The 14,817-nt window shown below is 43.1% G+C and overlaps 1 protein-coding gene across 1 annotated transcript; it reads right to left on the minus strand.

The window, feature by feature from the left end:
• Positions 1-310: 310 nt before the first annotated feature.
• josd1 (Josephin domain containing 1) lies at positions 311-12,307 on the minus strand. Its single transcript, XM_083634901.1, has 5 exons — positions 12,168-12,307; positions 10,703-11,629; positions 7,515-7,646; positions 4,688-4,882; positions 311-1,383 (listed from the first exon to the last, which is right to left on the minus strand). Exons 2-5 carry the CDS (start codon positions 11,053-11,055, stop codon positions 1,281-1,283), a joined length of 783 nt encoding a protein of 260 aa, XP_083491027.1. The 5' UTR covers positions 11,056-11,629; positions 12,168-12,307; the 3' UTR covers positions 311-1,280.
• Positions 12,308-14,817: the final 2,510 nt, after the last annotated feature.

Genomic DNA, 14,817 nt, shown 5'->3' on the forward strand with positions numbered 1-14,817 from the left:
AAGAAGTATTGCCCTCAAAGTAATGCTCTAAATTTGACAGCATAAGTTCCTTGTAGAATCAACGAACACGTGTGGTGTGTGGCTTCAGATCATAAGCAGCAAGCCAGATTTCTGCTTGTTGGGCTACTTTCATTCTCTGTAATCCCATGAAGTGTCTTAAAGCACCCTTTTTCCTTTTATTTTGTATTTTATTTATTTATTTATATATATTTATTTAAGGCCAGTGACAGGAGAACAAGGCACACAAAAAAGTAAATTATGTTATTTCTTTCCTTGAGTGAAATCGAGGCCAAACAATTGTTTTGAGCGAGAAACAAACTTTGGCACAACACCGGGCCCTGGGGAATATATACTGTATGTATGTATGTATGTATGTATATATACCACTATCTATCTATATATATATACGGTATACATACATATATATTTTTTACAGCACAAATATGGACAAATGTCCAGTAGAGGGAGTGCTTGGCCTGGGTGTTGCATTGCTTTGTTGGCATATACAACTCTCGTGTCCATTCATACAGACTTATATAGCTTATAGGTTGAGTCTGTGCCAGCAGTGATTGGAGAGGAGCGGGTGGCAAAATACAAAGTTGGCAATGTGATAAATCACACACGATTCTGAGCCATGATATCAAAAAGAGACAGAGAGGAGTGAGATGGAGATACAGCCACAAACAGGCCAGGAAGATATACACTTTGGTGAAAGGGAACAAGGGAGAAGAGAGAGAGAGAAGGAGAGAGGGAGATTCACAACAGGGAGAGAGAGACACACACAAGACACATCAGTGAAGGTGAGCGACTGAAGCAGGTGGGATCACTGAAGGAGACGAGGCAGGTGAACAGCATTTTACACACAGCCTCAACTCCCATGACTTTGGAAACAGTAAAATGTAAAAAGAAAAAAACAACAAAAAAAAAAAACATGACATTGGAAAATACGGTAGTTAATATAATATAAAAACATGTAAAAATACCAGAAACGGAAATAACTTTCATAAATCTGTGTAAGTATTGTGATTCTTTGTAATCTCCCTGTATATGTAAGTGTTTGCTTCCTTCATCGCTTTGCATCTCATCTGATAAGAGAGTCCAGCAATGGTCATGTAAACAAAACCCCAAAAAGTTGGGAAAAACAAAAAACAAAACAAACAAAAAAGTCAGCAAGTTTGCACCCATGTGATTGGCTGTGCACGACTCTACTTCCTCTCCCTTTTATTCCGTGATTGGCCCGGGCCCCCTGTGCTGGGTGATGCGATTGGCCAGCTCGTCCCCTAGCAGCCGTCAGACCGCCACGTTTGGTGCGTCTCCACTTCCTCGGAGACGACCAATAGGAGTTCACAGTTCTTCCCTCGCAGCTGGTGACGGAGGAACTTCCTGTGATGCCGTAAAAAAACAGACAGTGAAAAGAACAGTCACAGCCAAGAGAGTGAAAAGTGAGATGAGCAACTCTCTAAGGCCATGTTCAGACTAGGAGGCCAAATCTGATTTGTGAACTTTAGTGACCTATTAATGATTCTATCCAGATTGGTTTTATGATTCTGGATGCTCCAAGTCTGATTTGTGTCACTTGTCCCAAACCACATATGGAGGTAGTTTCCAATCTGCTTTCGACTGATGTGACTTCAGTGTGGACGCGCTGATCACCCAAATCAGATTTGAGAGTGTGTTTTGCAGGGGGCGGAGACTTGAAGAGCAGAGAGCAGACAGGCAAACACTGCCAGAAACATTGTATGTTGGCTCATTGGCTCATTGTATCTGGACACACAGATCCGACTTGAACATTTGCCCAAATCAGATTTGTGGCAGTGCGGACATAACCTGACGCTGCCAGATGGATGAGTTCGTTCACATTTGTTTCACAACCAACATCCATCTGGGTTCGGCCAAGCTACATTGCTGAAGAGGGCGGTCACTTTTTTCAAGCTACTAGGCAGGTGATTGGATGGACCGTCTGTCTGTCACCGTCTGGGCTTGCCAACGCCAACCAATCAGATCGACTTCCCTTCATGACGTAGCAGTGTGTGACTTGCGTGAATGGCTAACGGCTAGCCATTCACTAGCCTTACAGCTAGCTGATGGCTGCTAATAAGTTCTCCCAGCCTAGCAATGGTCTGAAGGCTATCTCCCCAAATTCTACAACAATGTCTTGTTTACTAACGTTCATAGTTGATAACGTTACAGCAATACAGTTATGGTTTCGTACTCACTGTAAGATCAAGTGTTTAACGTTTATGTTAGCTTACAAAAACTTCCTTGTTTTTGTATGTATGGAACTCTCTGCATCTATGTCTCCTGTGATTCTATGTAATTCTATGTGAGCACTTCTGCACCAAGACAATTTCCAATCAACCATGTGTTGAAATGGCAAATAAAGTTCTATTCTATTCTTATTGTTTTGAATAGAATGTTTGACTAGCTCACTGGAGCTAGCCTCGGTAGCCGCCGCCATGTTGAATAGTGAAAGAACTACAAACGCACAGGCGCCTCTCGGTGGCATCACACCCGGTCTCGCCTAAAGCCCGCCTGTAGCTCACGCTGATTGGTTCGCCTGGGTGGCGGCCGATTTAAACTCCAATCTTGAGCCGGGTCCAGACGGAGGTGGGATTGTGAATTTGTGGAACAATGCCGCCCCCATCTGGCGGAGTCAGGCTAGTGCGGACACACTCCCAAATCAGATTTGGGAAACCAATCAAGATAATGATGATTAACGACTTTAGCAGCAAATCGGATTTGCCTTTAATGTGAGCATGGCCTAAGAAGTCTTTCAATCCAGAAAGGCAGACGGTGGTTTTAAATTAACAGACCTGCTGAAGGAATATACGAACACTTTATCATACACCATGTATACATACACCATAGGCGACTAGCATCATGTCAGAAGTGAGGAATTGGTTCAAATTTCAAGAATCGATTCGATTCCGATTCACAAGGTTCCGAATCGATTAATCCCAGTTCGATTCGATTCCGATTCTATTAATTTCAATATCGATTTGGTTAGTGATACTAAAACATGTTTTTTGAGCTGTAACCTGAATTACATGATTGTCCAGTTATGTAACACAGGGGTTCCCAACCTTTTTTGCGCCAAGGACCGGTAGATACACGGGGAAAAAAAGCTGCGGACCGGTTGTCAATTTTAATTTTAACGTTTTAGTTACACATATATTTACTCACCAGGTGGTGACAAAGGGTAAATAACAGCCTTTTCATCTGTCAATAAAGACATTTTCACAATTATGCACAGTGATTTGATTTCAGCCTATATAATTTCTAAAAGTAGATATTAATGATCAAACATTTCCATTTATGTAGCCTACAGTATTTATGTTTTTGTTTCAACTACAAACATAAATAAACGTCAACTTGAAACTATGTTTCAACTACCACACACAGCCTATAATTATAGCGTTGTTTTTTTTTATAAAAAAAATTGTTCTCTGGACATATGAATCGATATCAAAGGATTAAAATAAAAATCGATAAAAAATCGGAGAATCGATTTTTTTAACCCAGCCCTATTCAAAACTCATAAGAGTGATTCACGTTCATGAAGGTTATCCTGCTGAACACAAATTAAATCTCTTTAAAAAAATTACCACTCCCATAAATATTTGTGTAACCACATACCTTATTTTATGCAGTTAAAGGAACACTCCGCCCATTTTCAACCAGCTTTGTATCATTAGAACATCAGTAGTATATCAGAAAACTGTAAACGGTTTTGAAGTCTGTCATTTAATTTGACAGTTATTGAGTGTTAAAGTGTGGACCAGTGACATCACTGGTCCACACTAACTCAAATTAATAACTCATTAACTCAAATCAACTCTCAATAACTGTCAAACTATTCATCATTCATCTAGTTTGACAGTTATTGAGAGTTGATTTGAGTTAATGAGTTATTAATTTGAGTTAGTGTGGACCAGTGATGTCACTGGTCCACACTTTAACACTCAATAACTGTCAAATTAAATGACAGACTTCAAAACCGTTTACAGTTTTCTGATATACTACTGATGTTGTAATGATACAAAGCTGGTTGAAAATGGGCGGTGTTCCTTTAAGTGAAATCCACATTCTAAAACCCCATTTCACTTTTTCCCTGAAGATCCAACATGCCTGGACTTCCGCCGACAAAAATACATCATCCCTGCAGTAAATACGCCATCCCTAGCTAACGTAACAAACTCCACCAGCTGCACGCACAAATTGTAATGTGCACTGCTCCCTGGTTCAGCTGCTGACCATCAAGTCTCTAAATAGGTACATTTCGCCACCTGCTGGATAATAGTGGCAAGTTCTTTCCACCTCGTCTACTAAACACTTAAAATGAAGCAGTTGAATTTGAATTATATCGATTCAGGGATAAATGATCGATTCAAAGATTGTAAAATAAAATAATAATTGTGATACTTATTGACCCCCCCCCACCCCTACAAATTAATGTTCATCCCACTGAACCAAATGGCAATGTAAAGTGTGCTGTAAAAAAACACACGAGGTATGGTAGGATTATTTGAGATATTCCTACCATAGAACCATACCTCATTTTGTTTTGCAATAAAATGTGCTTGTTATCACCAAAATCATCATGTCATTCCACTGAATGATGATAAACGATCCATGTAATAATGGATATAGCACACACACACACACACACACACACTATTGCTCTTACCTGAGTTGGTCCGGGTCGCCGATGGGGTGCGGGTTGCGCAGTTTGGAGTCCAGGTTGTAGTAGACTCCTCCCACTTCTCGGACGCCAATCCAGTGCTGGCGTTTGAGCGGCAGCCGCAGAGGCCCCCAGCGCAGGTTGGACGGCACGTTGAGGATGAAGCCCGTCACGTTGGACAGCTGGATGCTGCCCACATCCCTGGAGCAGCAGAAACAAACACATGACTCACTTTTTATGGCTTTCCTCTCTGCCAGTGCCTTGCAGGAGGGAGAGCGAGGAACAACTGTGGTTTCAACCGAATACCTGTTTCATATTCTATCCTATCATATTGTATCATTCAATTCATTCATTATTATCATTCAAAAAAGGATCCATCAAAGACTATCAGCCATGTGTCAACTTAAAGGACTCTATGTTGCCGGGGACCGGGTCAGCCCGTGACTCCACAATGAGGGGGACACGGAGAGACGGCCAACCCAGAGAACGCTACAAGCCGGAGCTGAGTCGAGGTAGGTGCCTTCTCTGTTAAGCCACGCCCATTGATGCTCACAATTCAGTAGGTCACTGGTTGGCTTGGTTCCAGGCTTAAAACTCACTTCTATAAGGATTTTTCTAAATGTCTATGGAGGAAATGAATGGGGAATTCTCTGATGGAACGCGAGCTGAGAGAAAATGGGTGGTCACTGTTGAGCTCTATAGGAATTATTCTATCGGTGCGACCAAACACATCATGAGTGATAGAGATAGTTATTCATTGAGCCTGGCGTACGGATTTTGGAAATTTAGACTGAGATTACACATTACTTCCACTCGCAAGAAAGATGCAGGTTTTAGCTAACCACCCTTGTGTGATCGTTTAATGCGATTACGATTGTCTGAAGTCAATCCAGATCAAGGAAACAGATCCTGGATCTGTGTATCTGAAGTCAATCCAGATCAAGGAAACAGATCCTGGATCTGTGTATCTGAAGTCAATCCAGATCAAGGAAACAGATCCTGGATCTGTGTATCTCGATTCGTAGTACAGGCCCCTACTGTGGTGTTTCTGCACTGCTCTTCCCACAGACAGATCACCTGTCAATCAAACAGTGTGGGCGGAGCTTGATTTTCTGTTGATGCAGTTTGAGTTTCTCTTGTCTTTGTTCAGTCATGACGGCTATCACTGCTCATGCCAACGACCCAGTCCCTCTTCTTCAGTTTAAACAGACTATCACTGCTCATGCTAACGACCCAGTCCCTCTTCTTCAGTTTAAACAGACTATCACTGCTCATGCTAACGACCCAGTCCCTCTTCTTCAGTTTAAACAGACTGGAAACGTAAAATGCATCACTTCCTGTGTGCCAAAGGATTTTTCCCAGGAAAGAGCTAACAGACACTAGCTGTTGAGAACAGCAAATCACTGCTGTGTTATTTAGAATGTTGGGGATTATTACTAACATTATTTAATATCTTGACCCTGTTTTGATGATCAACAGAGACAGGAATTAGTTTTTTCCGATACTGTTAACATTTGATAAAAGCAAAGCTTCCAGCTGTATTGTTGTCATCAATCATCTTACACTGAGAACTTTGGGAAGGGAAGAAAGACTAAAAGACGATAAGACTTGTTTCTTCATCTTTATCAACTAATGGGATTCTGCTGACTAATCAAATAGTTCATTCAATCAAGCAATGTAAAAAGCAGACTGATTAGTTGGCTTAGATACAAGAGCTTCTTTACAACATCAACCCTCCATTTAGATTCTGGGCATTTAGTTGACACCGTTACCCAGAGAGCACACCAGCAGAATAAGCATTGATTGCTACATCACCAATATTAAAACCAACAAAGGAGTGCAAAGTTCAGAGCCGAAAGTGCTCCAACCATAGATGTGAGGAAATCTTCCTGTGACCCTGGTGTAATCATGTGACCCTGGTGTAATCATGTGACCCTGGTGTAATCATGTGACCCTGGTGTAATCATGGAAGATATGGATGTGGTGAGGAGAGGTAGAGTTGTTTTTTGTTTGTTTTTTAACTTGGGCTCAATCTGCCTGACTATCCTATTGACTGTTTGAGTAAACAACTGGGATAACACTCTAGTGATACATTTCTACCAGTTAGCAGCTGATGTGAATAGAGCTCAACAGGCACGTGACTTTTCGTGATGTAATTTTCCCCAGAAGTAAGTTCAGCATCCATTTTCTCCATAGACATTTCGATAAATCCAAATATAACGAGTTTTAAGGCTTGAACCAAGCCAAGAGAAGCGAGAACAAAAAATAACAAACGGGGAGGGGGGGGGGATTCCCGTTGTTATGAACTTACCGGGGTAAATTACGTCACGAAAAGTCACGTCCCTGTTGAGCTCAGGCGAGCTCAACTGGATTTTTCTCCATTGTTGGACTTTACACTGCTATGCTGAGGGGCACAACTGCTCTCAGTCCTGACCAACTCCAGTTCCATTGCCAATACCTTGCTCAGGGGCACTGTCCCGAGTATTAGCCCTAACAGACATGTCTTTTGATGGTGGGAGGAAACCGGAGCACCCAGAGGAAAACCCACACAAACACAGAGGGAACATGCAAACTCCACACAGAAAGGACCTGGGACGGACCAGGGTTCGAACCCGGGACCTTCTTGCTGTGAGGCAACAGTTCTAACCACTGAGTGAGCCACTGTGCCGTGGATAGAAATGTCCTAAAATCCTTACTCTCCCTATCACATTGTGTTACATTTTGAAGTACAAGAATATACAATACGTATATACTTGTACTAGACAATGTAACACAATGTGTGTGTTCCATTGAGCTAAGACAAGAGAAGTGTCTATTTTCAACCCGTTCGTACCTTCTTTTATCCCACCAAACGGCCTCAAACCCCCGGGTCTGTAGAGCCGCCATGATGACGTTCACATCGTAGTTCCCATTTCCCCCGAGCATGCTCTTCTTGTGAGGCGTCACCAGAGTGCTGGGAGAAAGCCTGCAAACAGAAGAGGTACAAGTCATAATCCACAATATTTCCTTATACCGTAAATTCCGGACTATAAGCCGCGGCTTTTTTCCCGTTTTTTGGCCTTTTTTGCCCCCTGCGGCTTATATAACGGTGCGGCTTATCTATGGATTTTTCCAGCAAACGGCCACTCGGGAACCTCCAAAATCTATGGATGTTGGTATGAGGCAGAACGAGAGCAAGACAGACATTATGAGAGCGAGACCCTGATTGGATGATGTTGCAAAAAATGTGCCTCGCGACCTGATTGGAGCACTGTGCCACTACTCTCTCTCAGCCACTACGGTAAAACACAATCCCTCCCTCCTCCCTCGCTCCGGGGGGAAAAAGGCAGCGATTGAGCCTGTAAGACAGTCTGAATGAAATTGAATGTAACATTCCCAATTCTATGTATTACATTCTAAAAAACTAACAGCAACATTTTGGAAGGCTAAGCCACACAACTAGCTCGTTGTAATCTAACATCATGCTTCAAAAGATGGAGAACTGGCTGTGTTACGACGATGGCGGCGATTGAGCCTGAAAGCCATGTCTGAGACAGTAGCGAGACAGGAACAACAACAGCAGCAGCAGCAAAGGATCATGCACAAACCCGAGACGAAAGGGACTGTCCGTCAGGGCGCGGACGACTGTGTGTCAGCAACTCCCTCCCGACTACCAGGAGAAAATTACAAACTTCGGCGAATTCACACAAAGAAAGATCAAGGAATATTCCATCGGACCGGAGCAGATCATAAATATGGATGAAGTGCCTTTGACGTTCGACCTGCCTCTCACTAGGACTGTTAACAAGAAAGGTGAATCGTCCATCACGTTGAGAACCACAGGTCACGAGAGAACGAATTTCACTTGTGTTCTTGGCTGCACAGCAGCTCCCGCCGATGGTGATTTTTAAGCATCTCACAATGTGTGATTTTGTCTGGGGATTAGTGACCTGACTTTTGTTTTGTTGAAATGTTAATAAATGGGAGCTTCCCCAAACAGCCATCTCTTTCCCGACAATCCCCTCTGTGCACGAAGCCTTACATATGGTAATTAAACATCAAAACACCCGCGGCTTATAGACCGGTGCGGCTTATAGAAGAAAAAAATAGTCACCTTTGAAGGTGCGGCTTATAGACCGGTGCGCCTTATAGTCCGGAATTTACGGTACATACATCGTCGCTGTCGGGCAGAAACCTCGTATCTCCAAAACTAAATTGGCTGGCTCCTCTTCCTCAAACCTGGAGCAACCCACCATCAATGAGGAAGAGGAAGAGTTGCGACGCACGTACAACAATCACTTGAACAATGTTAATTCGGATCCTAGTCTCACCTGGACTGGAGCTGAGCAACTCGGCATCAGCGTTTAAGAGGTTCGACGGCTGCGACGCACTGCAGCAGAAAAAGTAAACAATCTGCGTGCGGTAAGTGAGCCCCTGTTGGACCTAGGCAGCGGCCGCGGCGGGGATTCTGGGCAAATGTTGACATGTCTAAAAGTTATGCCTCTACGGTTTTATGTGTTTCATAGCGTAGGCTATGCTATGCAATGCTGTGAGAAATATACAATAAGTTGCTCCTGTATAAATAAAGGTTTTATCGAGGAAAAAAGGCATTTGGTATGGTTTGGATTTATTTTTATTTTTTACCGTAATTACAATTACCGTACTCGATTGAATGCTCGTTAACGTTACCAATGATCGAGTTTGGAATTTGTGGAAAATGTGCATCCCTACCTACCTACAATGCAATAGTTGTAATGTGCGGGAAACCAGCCTAAGGTACACTGGTTGACAGTGTCACCAGTGTGAGAGGGACTACTCAATAACGCCACTTGATTCTATGTTTCCTTAAAGGGGGTAAACTGTAATGTTGCTTGTTACTGTAATGTACTATATAAATAAACCTTGTTACTGTAATGTGCTGTATAAATAAACCTTGTTACTGTAATGTACTATATAAATAAACCTTGTTACTGTAATGTGCTGTATAAATAAACCTTGTTACTGTAATGTGCTCTATAAATAAACCTTGTTACTGTAATGTGCTGTATAAATAAACCTTGTTACTGTAATGTGCTGTATAAATAAACCTTGTTACTGTAATGTGCTGTATAAATAAACCTTGTTACTGTAATGTGCTGTATAAATAAACCTTGTTACTGTAATGTGCTATATAAATAAACTGTGTTACTGTAATGTGCTGTATAAATAAACCTTGTTACTGTAATGTGCTGTATAAATAAACCTTGTTACTGTAATGTGCTATATAAATAAACCTTGTTACTGTAATGTGCTATATAAATAAACCTTGTTACTGTAATGTGCTATATATATATAAATAAACCGTGTTACTGTAATGTGCTATATAAATAAACCTTGTTACTGTAATGTGCTATATATATATAAATAAACCGTGTTACTGTAATGTGCTATATATATATAAATAAACCATGTTACTGCAATGTGCTATATATATATAAATAAACCGTGTTACTGTAATGTGCTATATATATATAAATAAACTGTGTTACTGTAATGTGCTATATATATATAAATAAACCGTGTTACTGTAATGTGCTATATATATATAAATAAACCGTGTTACTGTAATGTGCTATATATATATAAATAAACCGTGTTACTGTAATGTGCTATATATATATAAATAAACCGTGTTACTGTAATGTGCTATATATATATAAATAAACCGTGTTACTGTAATGTGCTATATATATATAAATAAACCGTGTTACTGTAATGTGCTATATATATATAAATAAACCGTGTTACTGTAATGTGCTATATATATATAAATAAACCGTGTTACTGTAATGTGCTATATATATATAAATAAACCGTGTTACTGTAATGTGCTATATATATATAAATAAACCGTGTTACTGTAATGTGCTATATATATATAAATAAACCGTGTTACTGTAATGTGCTATATATAAATAAATAAACCTGGCTTGAGAGTGGCAGAACGGGGCAGGTAAAGTAAAAAAGAAAAGAAAGAAGAAAAGTGGGACAGTCCCCGCTCACCTCTGGTAGATCTCCTGCAGCGTGTCCCTGCTGAAGGCCGTGCCGTCCTGGAAGACGTTATTGAGCGCGTGCAGGGCGCACAGCTCCCTCCGCTGCTTCTCGTGATAGAGGACGGCCGGAGGGGTCGGACCGGGCCGGGGGGGCGCCGCGGCCGGGGGGGTGAGGGAGGAGGAGGAGGACGAGACATCCTGCTGCTGCTGAGAGTCTCTGGACTCCCTGCACCTCCTCCCCTCTGCCCCCACCACCACCTCTGCTCCTCCTTTCTGCTTGCTCACCTTCCACGGCATGCAGCCCAGCTCCTGTAGGCCGCTTCGCCCCTTCCCCTTCCACTCACCGGCTGGAGCGCTTCCCATCCCTGGACATTCACCACCACCTCTACCACCACCGCTACCTTCGCAACGCTACATCAGCGTCATGACGACCATCACCATGGCAACCTCTCAGCCCGCTCGGAAGAGAGGAGCTCTGGGGGGAAGGGGGGGGGGGGGGAGTGTTACAAGGTAAATGAGACCTCACAGCAACACCTGCTCTTTCAAAAGGGGGTGAGAGCAGTGAGAAAAGGACAAGAGGCGGGTGAAAAATGTGGGGACAAAAACTGGGACTGGAGCAACACAAAGATACTCCAGGTGCAGCCAGACAAAAGACCCTCTAGAGCAGCATGATCAACCCTAGAACCCTAGACCCTAGAAAAACAACTAGAGGACAAGACGACTGTGTCTCTCTACGTTTTCCACTTCCTCCATCGTCTCCCTGTGTGTGTGTGTGTGTGTGTTGATGACTTTCCATCCATCCATCTACCCAGCCTGGCCTATAGCTTTGCAGTTCTTTCCATTGCTAGGCTGCCGGCCGTGAAGCGTTACTTCCACTGGAACAGATGCAATGGGGGAATTTGATGCTGCTGAGTGGACAGGGACTCCTGGAAAACAGCTGAAAGAAAGAAAGAAAGAAAGAAAGAAAGAAAGAAAGAAAGAAAGAAAGAAAGAAAAACATTGTAAATGCAATGAAATAGTGTTGTTGTAGTTGATGTCAGTGTCTGGCTGCAGTGCTAGGCTAGCTGTAGGTAAGATAAGAGACACTGACTGGAGTGAAAAAGGTAAACATTCCCAGCAGCTTGGACTGGCTAGAGGAAGCAGGCAGGCAGGCTAGCTATAGAAAACAGACAACAACCAAGGAGGGACAAAACACAAAAATTCGCCTTGCGTTTACACTCCTTTGAAGATACCCACTCGAGGCAATTTACTCGATACTAGGAACCGAAATCAGACGTGAAGAAGTCTTGCTCGCTGGTCTACAGTACGTGACTCTCGTATGATAACACACAAACACACGCACGTACACGCGCGCGCGCGCGCGCACACACACACACACACACACACACACACACACACACACACACACACACACACACACACACAACGGCTCCTTTTACGCCGTTTAACTTCATTTTCCGTCACCGTCCACGTACCTGAAGGCGTCCTGCCGTTGGTTTCACTGCTGTGCAGTTGTCACAACCAGTTTCAAAGCATAATCTGCTCTCTCCTGTTTTCCTGCGGCTCTTCAGTCCTTTGTCTGACACTTTTTTCCTGGTAGTTCTCTCTCTCTCGCTCTCTCTCTCGCTCTCTCCTGGCTTGCCTCGCTCGCTGTGGAGTGCGGACGCGGACATGCGCAGTAGCGTCCATGTTGTTGTCACCGCCTGCGTCAGAGCCATGGTCAGAGCAGAGAGAGCAGCCCCTCCCCTGAGACTGCGAAGGAGGCGTGAGCAAAAAATAAATAAAATAAACCACAATATTGCTTTTTGGGGGAGCACAGAGACACACATCTCAGGCCCGGCGCTAGGGGCGGGCCTGACCGGGCCGGGCCCCCCCATTCAACAAACTGCCCCCCCCCATTCCAAATTTTTTTTTTTTGCTAAACGTTTTTCCGTTTTTCTGTTTTAAAGTTTAACATGGAATCTGGCTGTCATTAGGCATTGATTAACTGAATGCTATTGCTAACTGTTACTTTGAACATCCATTTGCAATGATTCTGGCTGGATATTAACTATTGTAAATTTGTCACAATGAATGCAATTTGTGCACAATGTGTAAATACACTTAATATTAATTGTTTAGGCCTAATTATTTGTAAAGTCACAACACATTAGAGATGTGTGTAGTTCTTCACAGATTTAGCCTCTTCATTTTGCTCTCAAATGCACCAGGTTGACGAATTTTACTTTAAAATGTACAAAATCTTCTTCCGGGGGAGAATCCCCCCGGACCCCCCTTGGGTAGCTTGGCCCCCCCAAGCTAGTGGCAGGCCCCCTCTGTAACTTGGGTCTGGAGCCGGGCCTGCATCCTCTCTGTTTACGGTTTACACCCAGAGGCAGCTTTAGTCATTTGGAGGCCCCATGATAGACTAATATGAGGCCATTCTCCATCTCCGCAATCATAGCTCGTTCTTAAATCACTTACAAACAATTTAAGAGAATTCATTGCATTTGCCAATTTTCTGATTTAGAATTTTCTCTTATGTCCGAACAAAATCTACAAGTGGTCCAGCGCGGTTCTACGAGTCACATAGGCTATAATATTGCCTACCTGCCATGCCACTCCAAAGAAAACGAAATATGTTGTTGACTCTGTCACTTTGAAGAGATTTTGAGTTTAGCTAGGAAAGATTGAAGATTCACTTTTATAGCCACAGTACAGTAATCCGATTACAAACGAGGAATTTCTTAGTGCATGGCGATCACATCACATCAATAGATAAAGCTATCTAGAAAAACTATCAAATCAATCACAAAAATGCGGTCCTTTAAAGTGACATCAGATGGGAGGGTTGGAGGGGGTAGGATCAAGTCGGGGGGGCGGGGGAGGGAGTGACCTCAGCCCTTTCCCAAGCCAGCTGTGCTCAGGGGGCACCGGGAAGAGGGGGGTGAAGCCCTTATTCGTGGGGGCTTTCGGGCCTCGGTGACGAGGCGGATGGAAGTTGGTACGAAACTGTCCTTGTGATGAGAGGTTCTGGTTCCACCAGACCTCAGTCTCCTGCAAAGGAGACTGAGAGTTTTGGGAATGGGTGGGAGGGGTCGTCCATGATTTTTCGAGACCGCTTCAGTGTCCTGGTGGTGTACAGGTCCTGAAGGGATGGCAGGCTGCATCCGATCACCTTTTCAGCACGGCAGATGATGCGCTGTAGTCTGGAGATAGATGTCCTTGAGCGCAGCAGCAGCATATGGCGGTGATGGAGGAGGTGAGGATGGACTCGACGGTGGAGGTGTAGAAGAGCACCATCGTTGCTTTTGGCATATCAAATTTCTTTAGCCGCCGCAGGAAACACATCCTCTGTTGTGCCTTCTTGGTGAGAGCTCTGATCTTCAGCTCCCATTTCAGGTCCCGGCTGATGATGGACCACAATGGAAACAAGTACTGTTGGGAGGAACAGGATACAGAAACGACAATCTGAAGAGCAAAGTAGGAAGAAGTGCATTCCTCTATACGGGGGGAGAGGAGTGGAACAAGATCCCCAATGAAATTAAGTCTGCTAATTCTCTGAATGGTTTTAAAAACCTTCTGAAGAAATTCTTATTGAGCAAACTAGAGTAACACGTCTCTCGGTGTTATGGTATGTTGCTTTATGTCTCCTGTTCCTCTTATCCTTGATTGTTCTGTATTGTTTATCTGATGTTATATGTTGTTGTATACATGTTTTTTATCAGGCCAGGGTCCATGATGGAAATAAGTGTTTGCACATTTCATGTCATCCCTTGGATGTTGTCATGCATTATCCAGAATAAAGTCAGTCCTTCATTCATTCATCTAGAAGCAGAAGACTCTGACACTGACTTCACTTCAGCAAGACCTTTTATTAAATACAAAAATACATTTCGGTGAAGCGACCATCATCTGGTATCCAGATACCTGGACAAAGGGGCCTGTTTATATAGGCAAACAGAGGAGATGAGTCAAGCAATGGAAACAAGGCAATTTGTTTGAACCCCATGGCACAAATCAGTGCCTAATAGACCATGCAGATGCCCGACAATCATAATAAATTAACACACAAAAATGCATCCATAGTTAGTTCCCAGTAAATATAAATATAGATATAGGAATAGGATAGATATAGGAGGAACA

The sequence above is a fragment of the Poromitra crassiceps genome (assembly GCF_964638095.1).
Source record: "Poromitra crassiceps genome assembly, chromosome: 4".
NCBI classification, from domain to species: domain Eukaryota; kingdom Metazoa; phylum Chordata; class Actinopteri; order Beryciformes; family Melamphaidae; genus Poromitra; species Poromitra crassiceps.

Excerpts from the sequence above, each read along its gene's own strand:
- josd1 (XM_083634901.1), bottom strand. The coding sequence starts at position 11,055 with ATGGGAAGCGCTCCAGCCGGTGAGTGGAAGGGGAAGGGGCGAAGCGGC. Across the intron at positions 4,883-7,514 it reads GTTTGGTGGGATAAAAGAAG|GGATGTGGGCAGCATCCAGC; the intron begins GTACGAACGGGT and ends CTGCTGCTCCAG. Across the intron at positions 1,384-4,687 it reads GGCGACCCGGACCAACTCAG|GAAGTTCCTCCGTCACCAGC; the intron begins GTAAGAGCAATA and ends ACGGCATCACAG.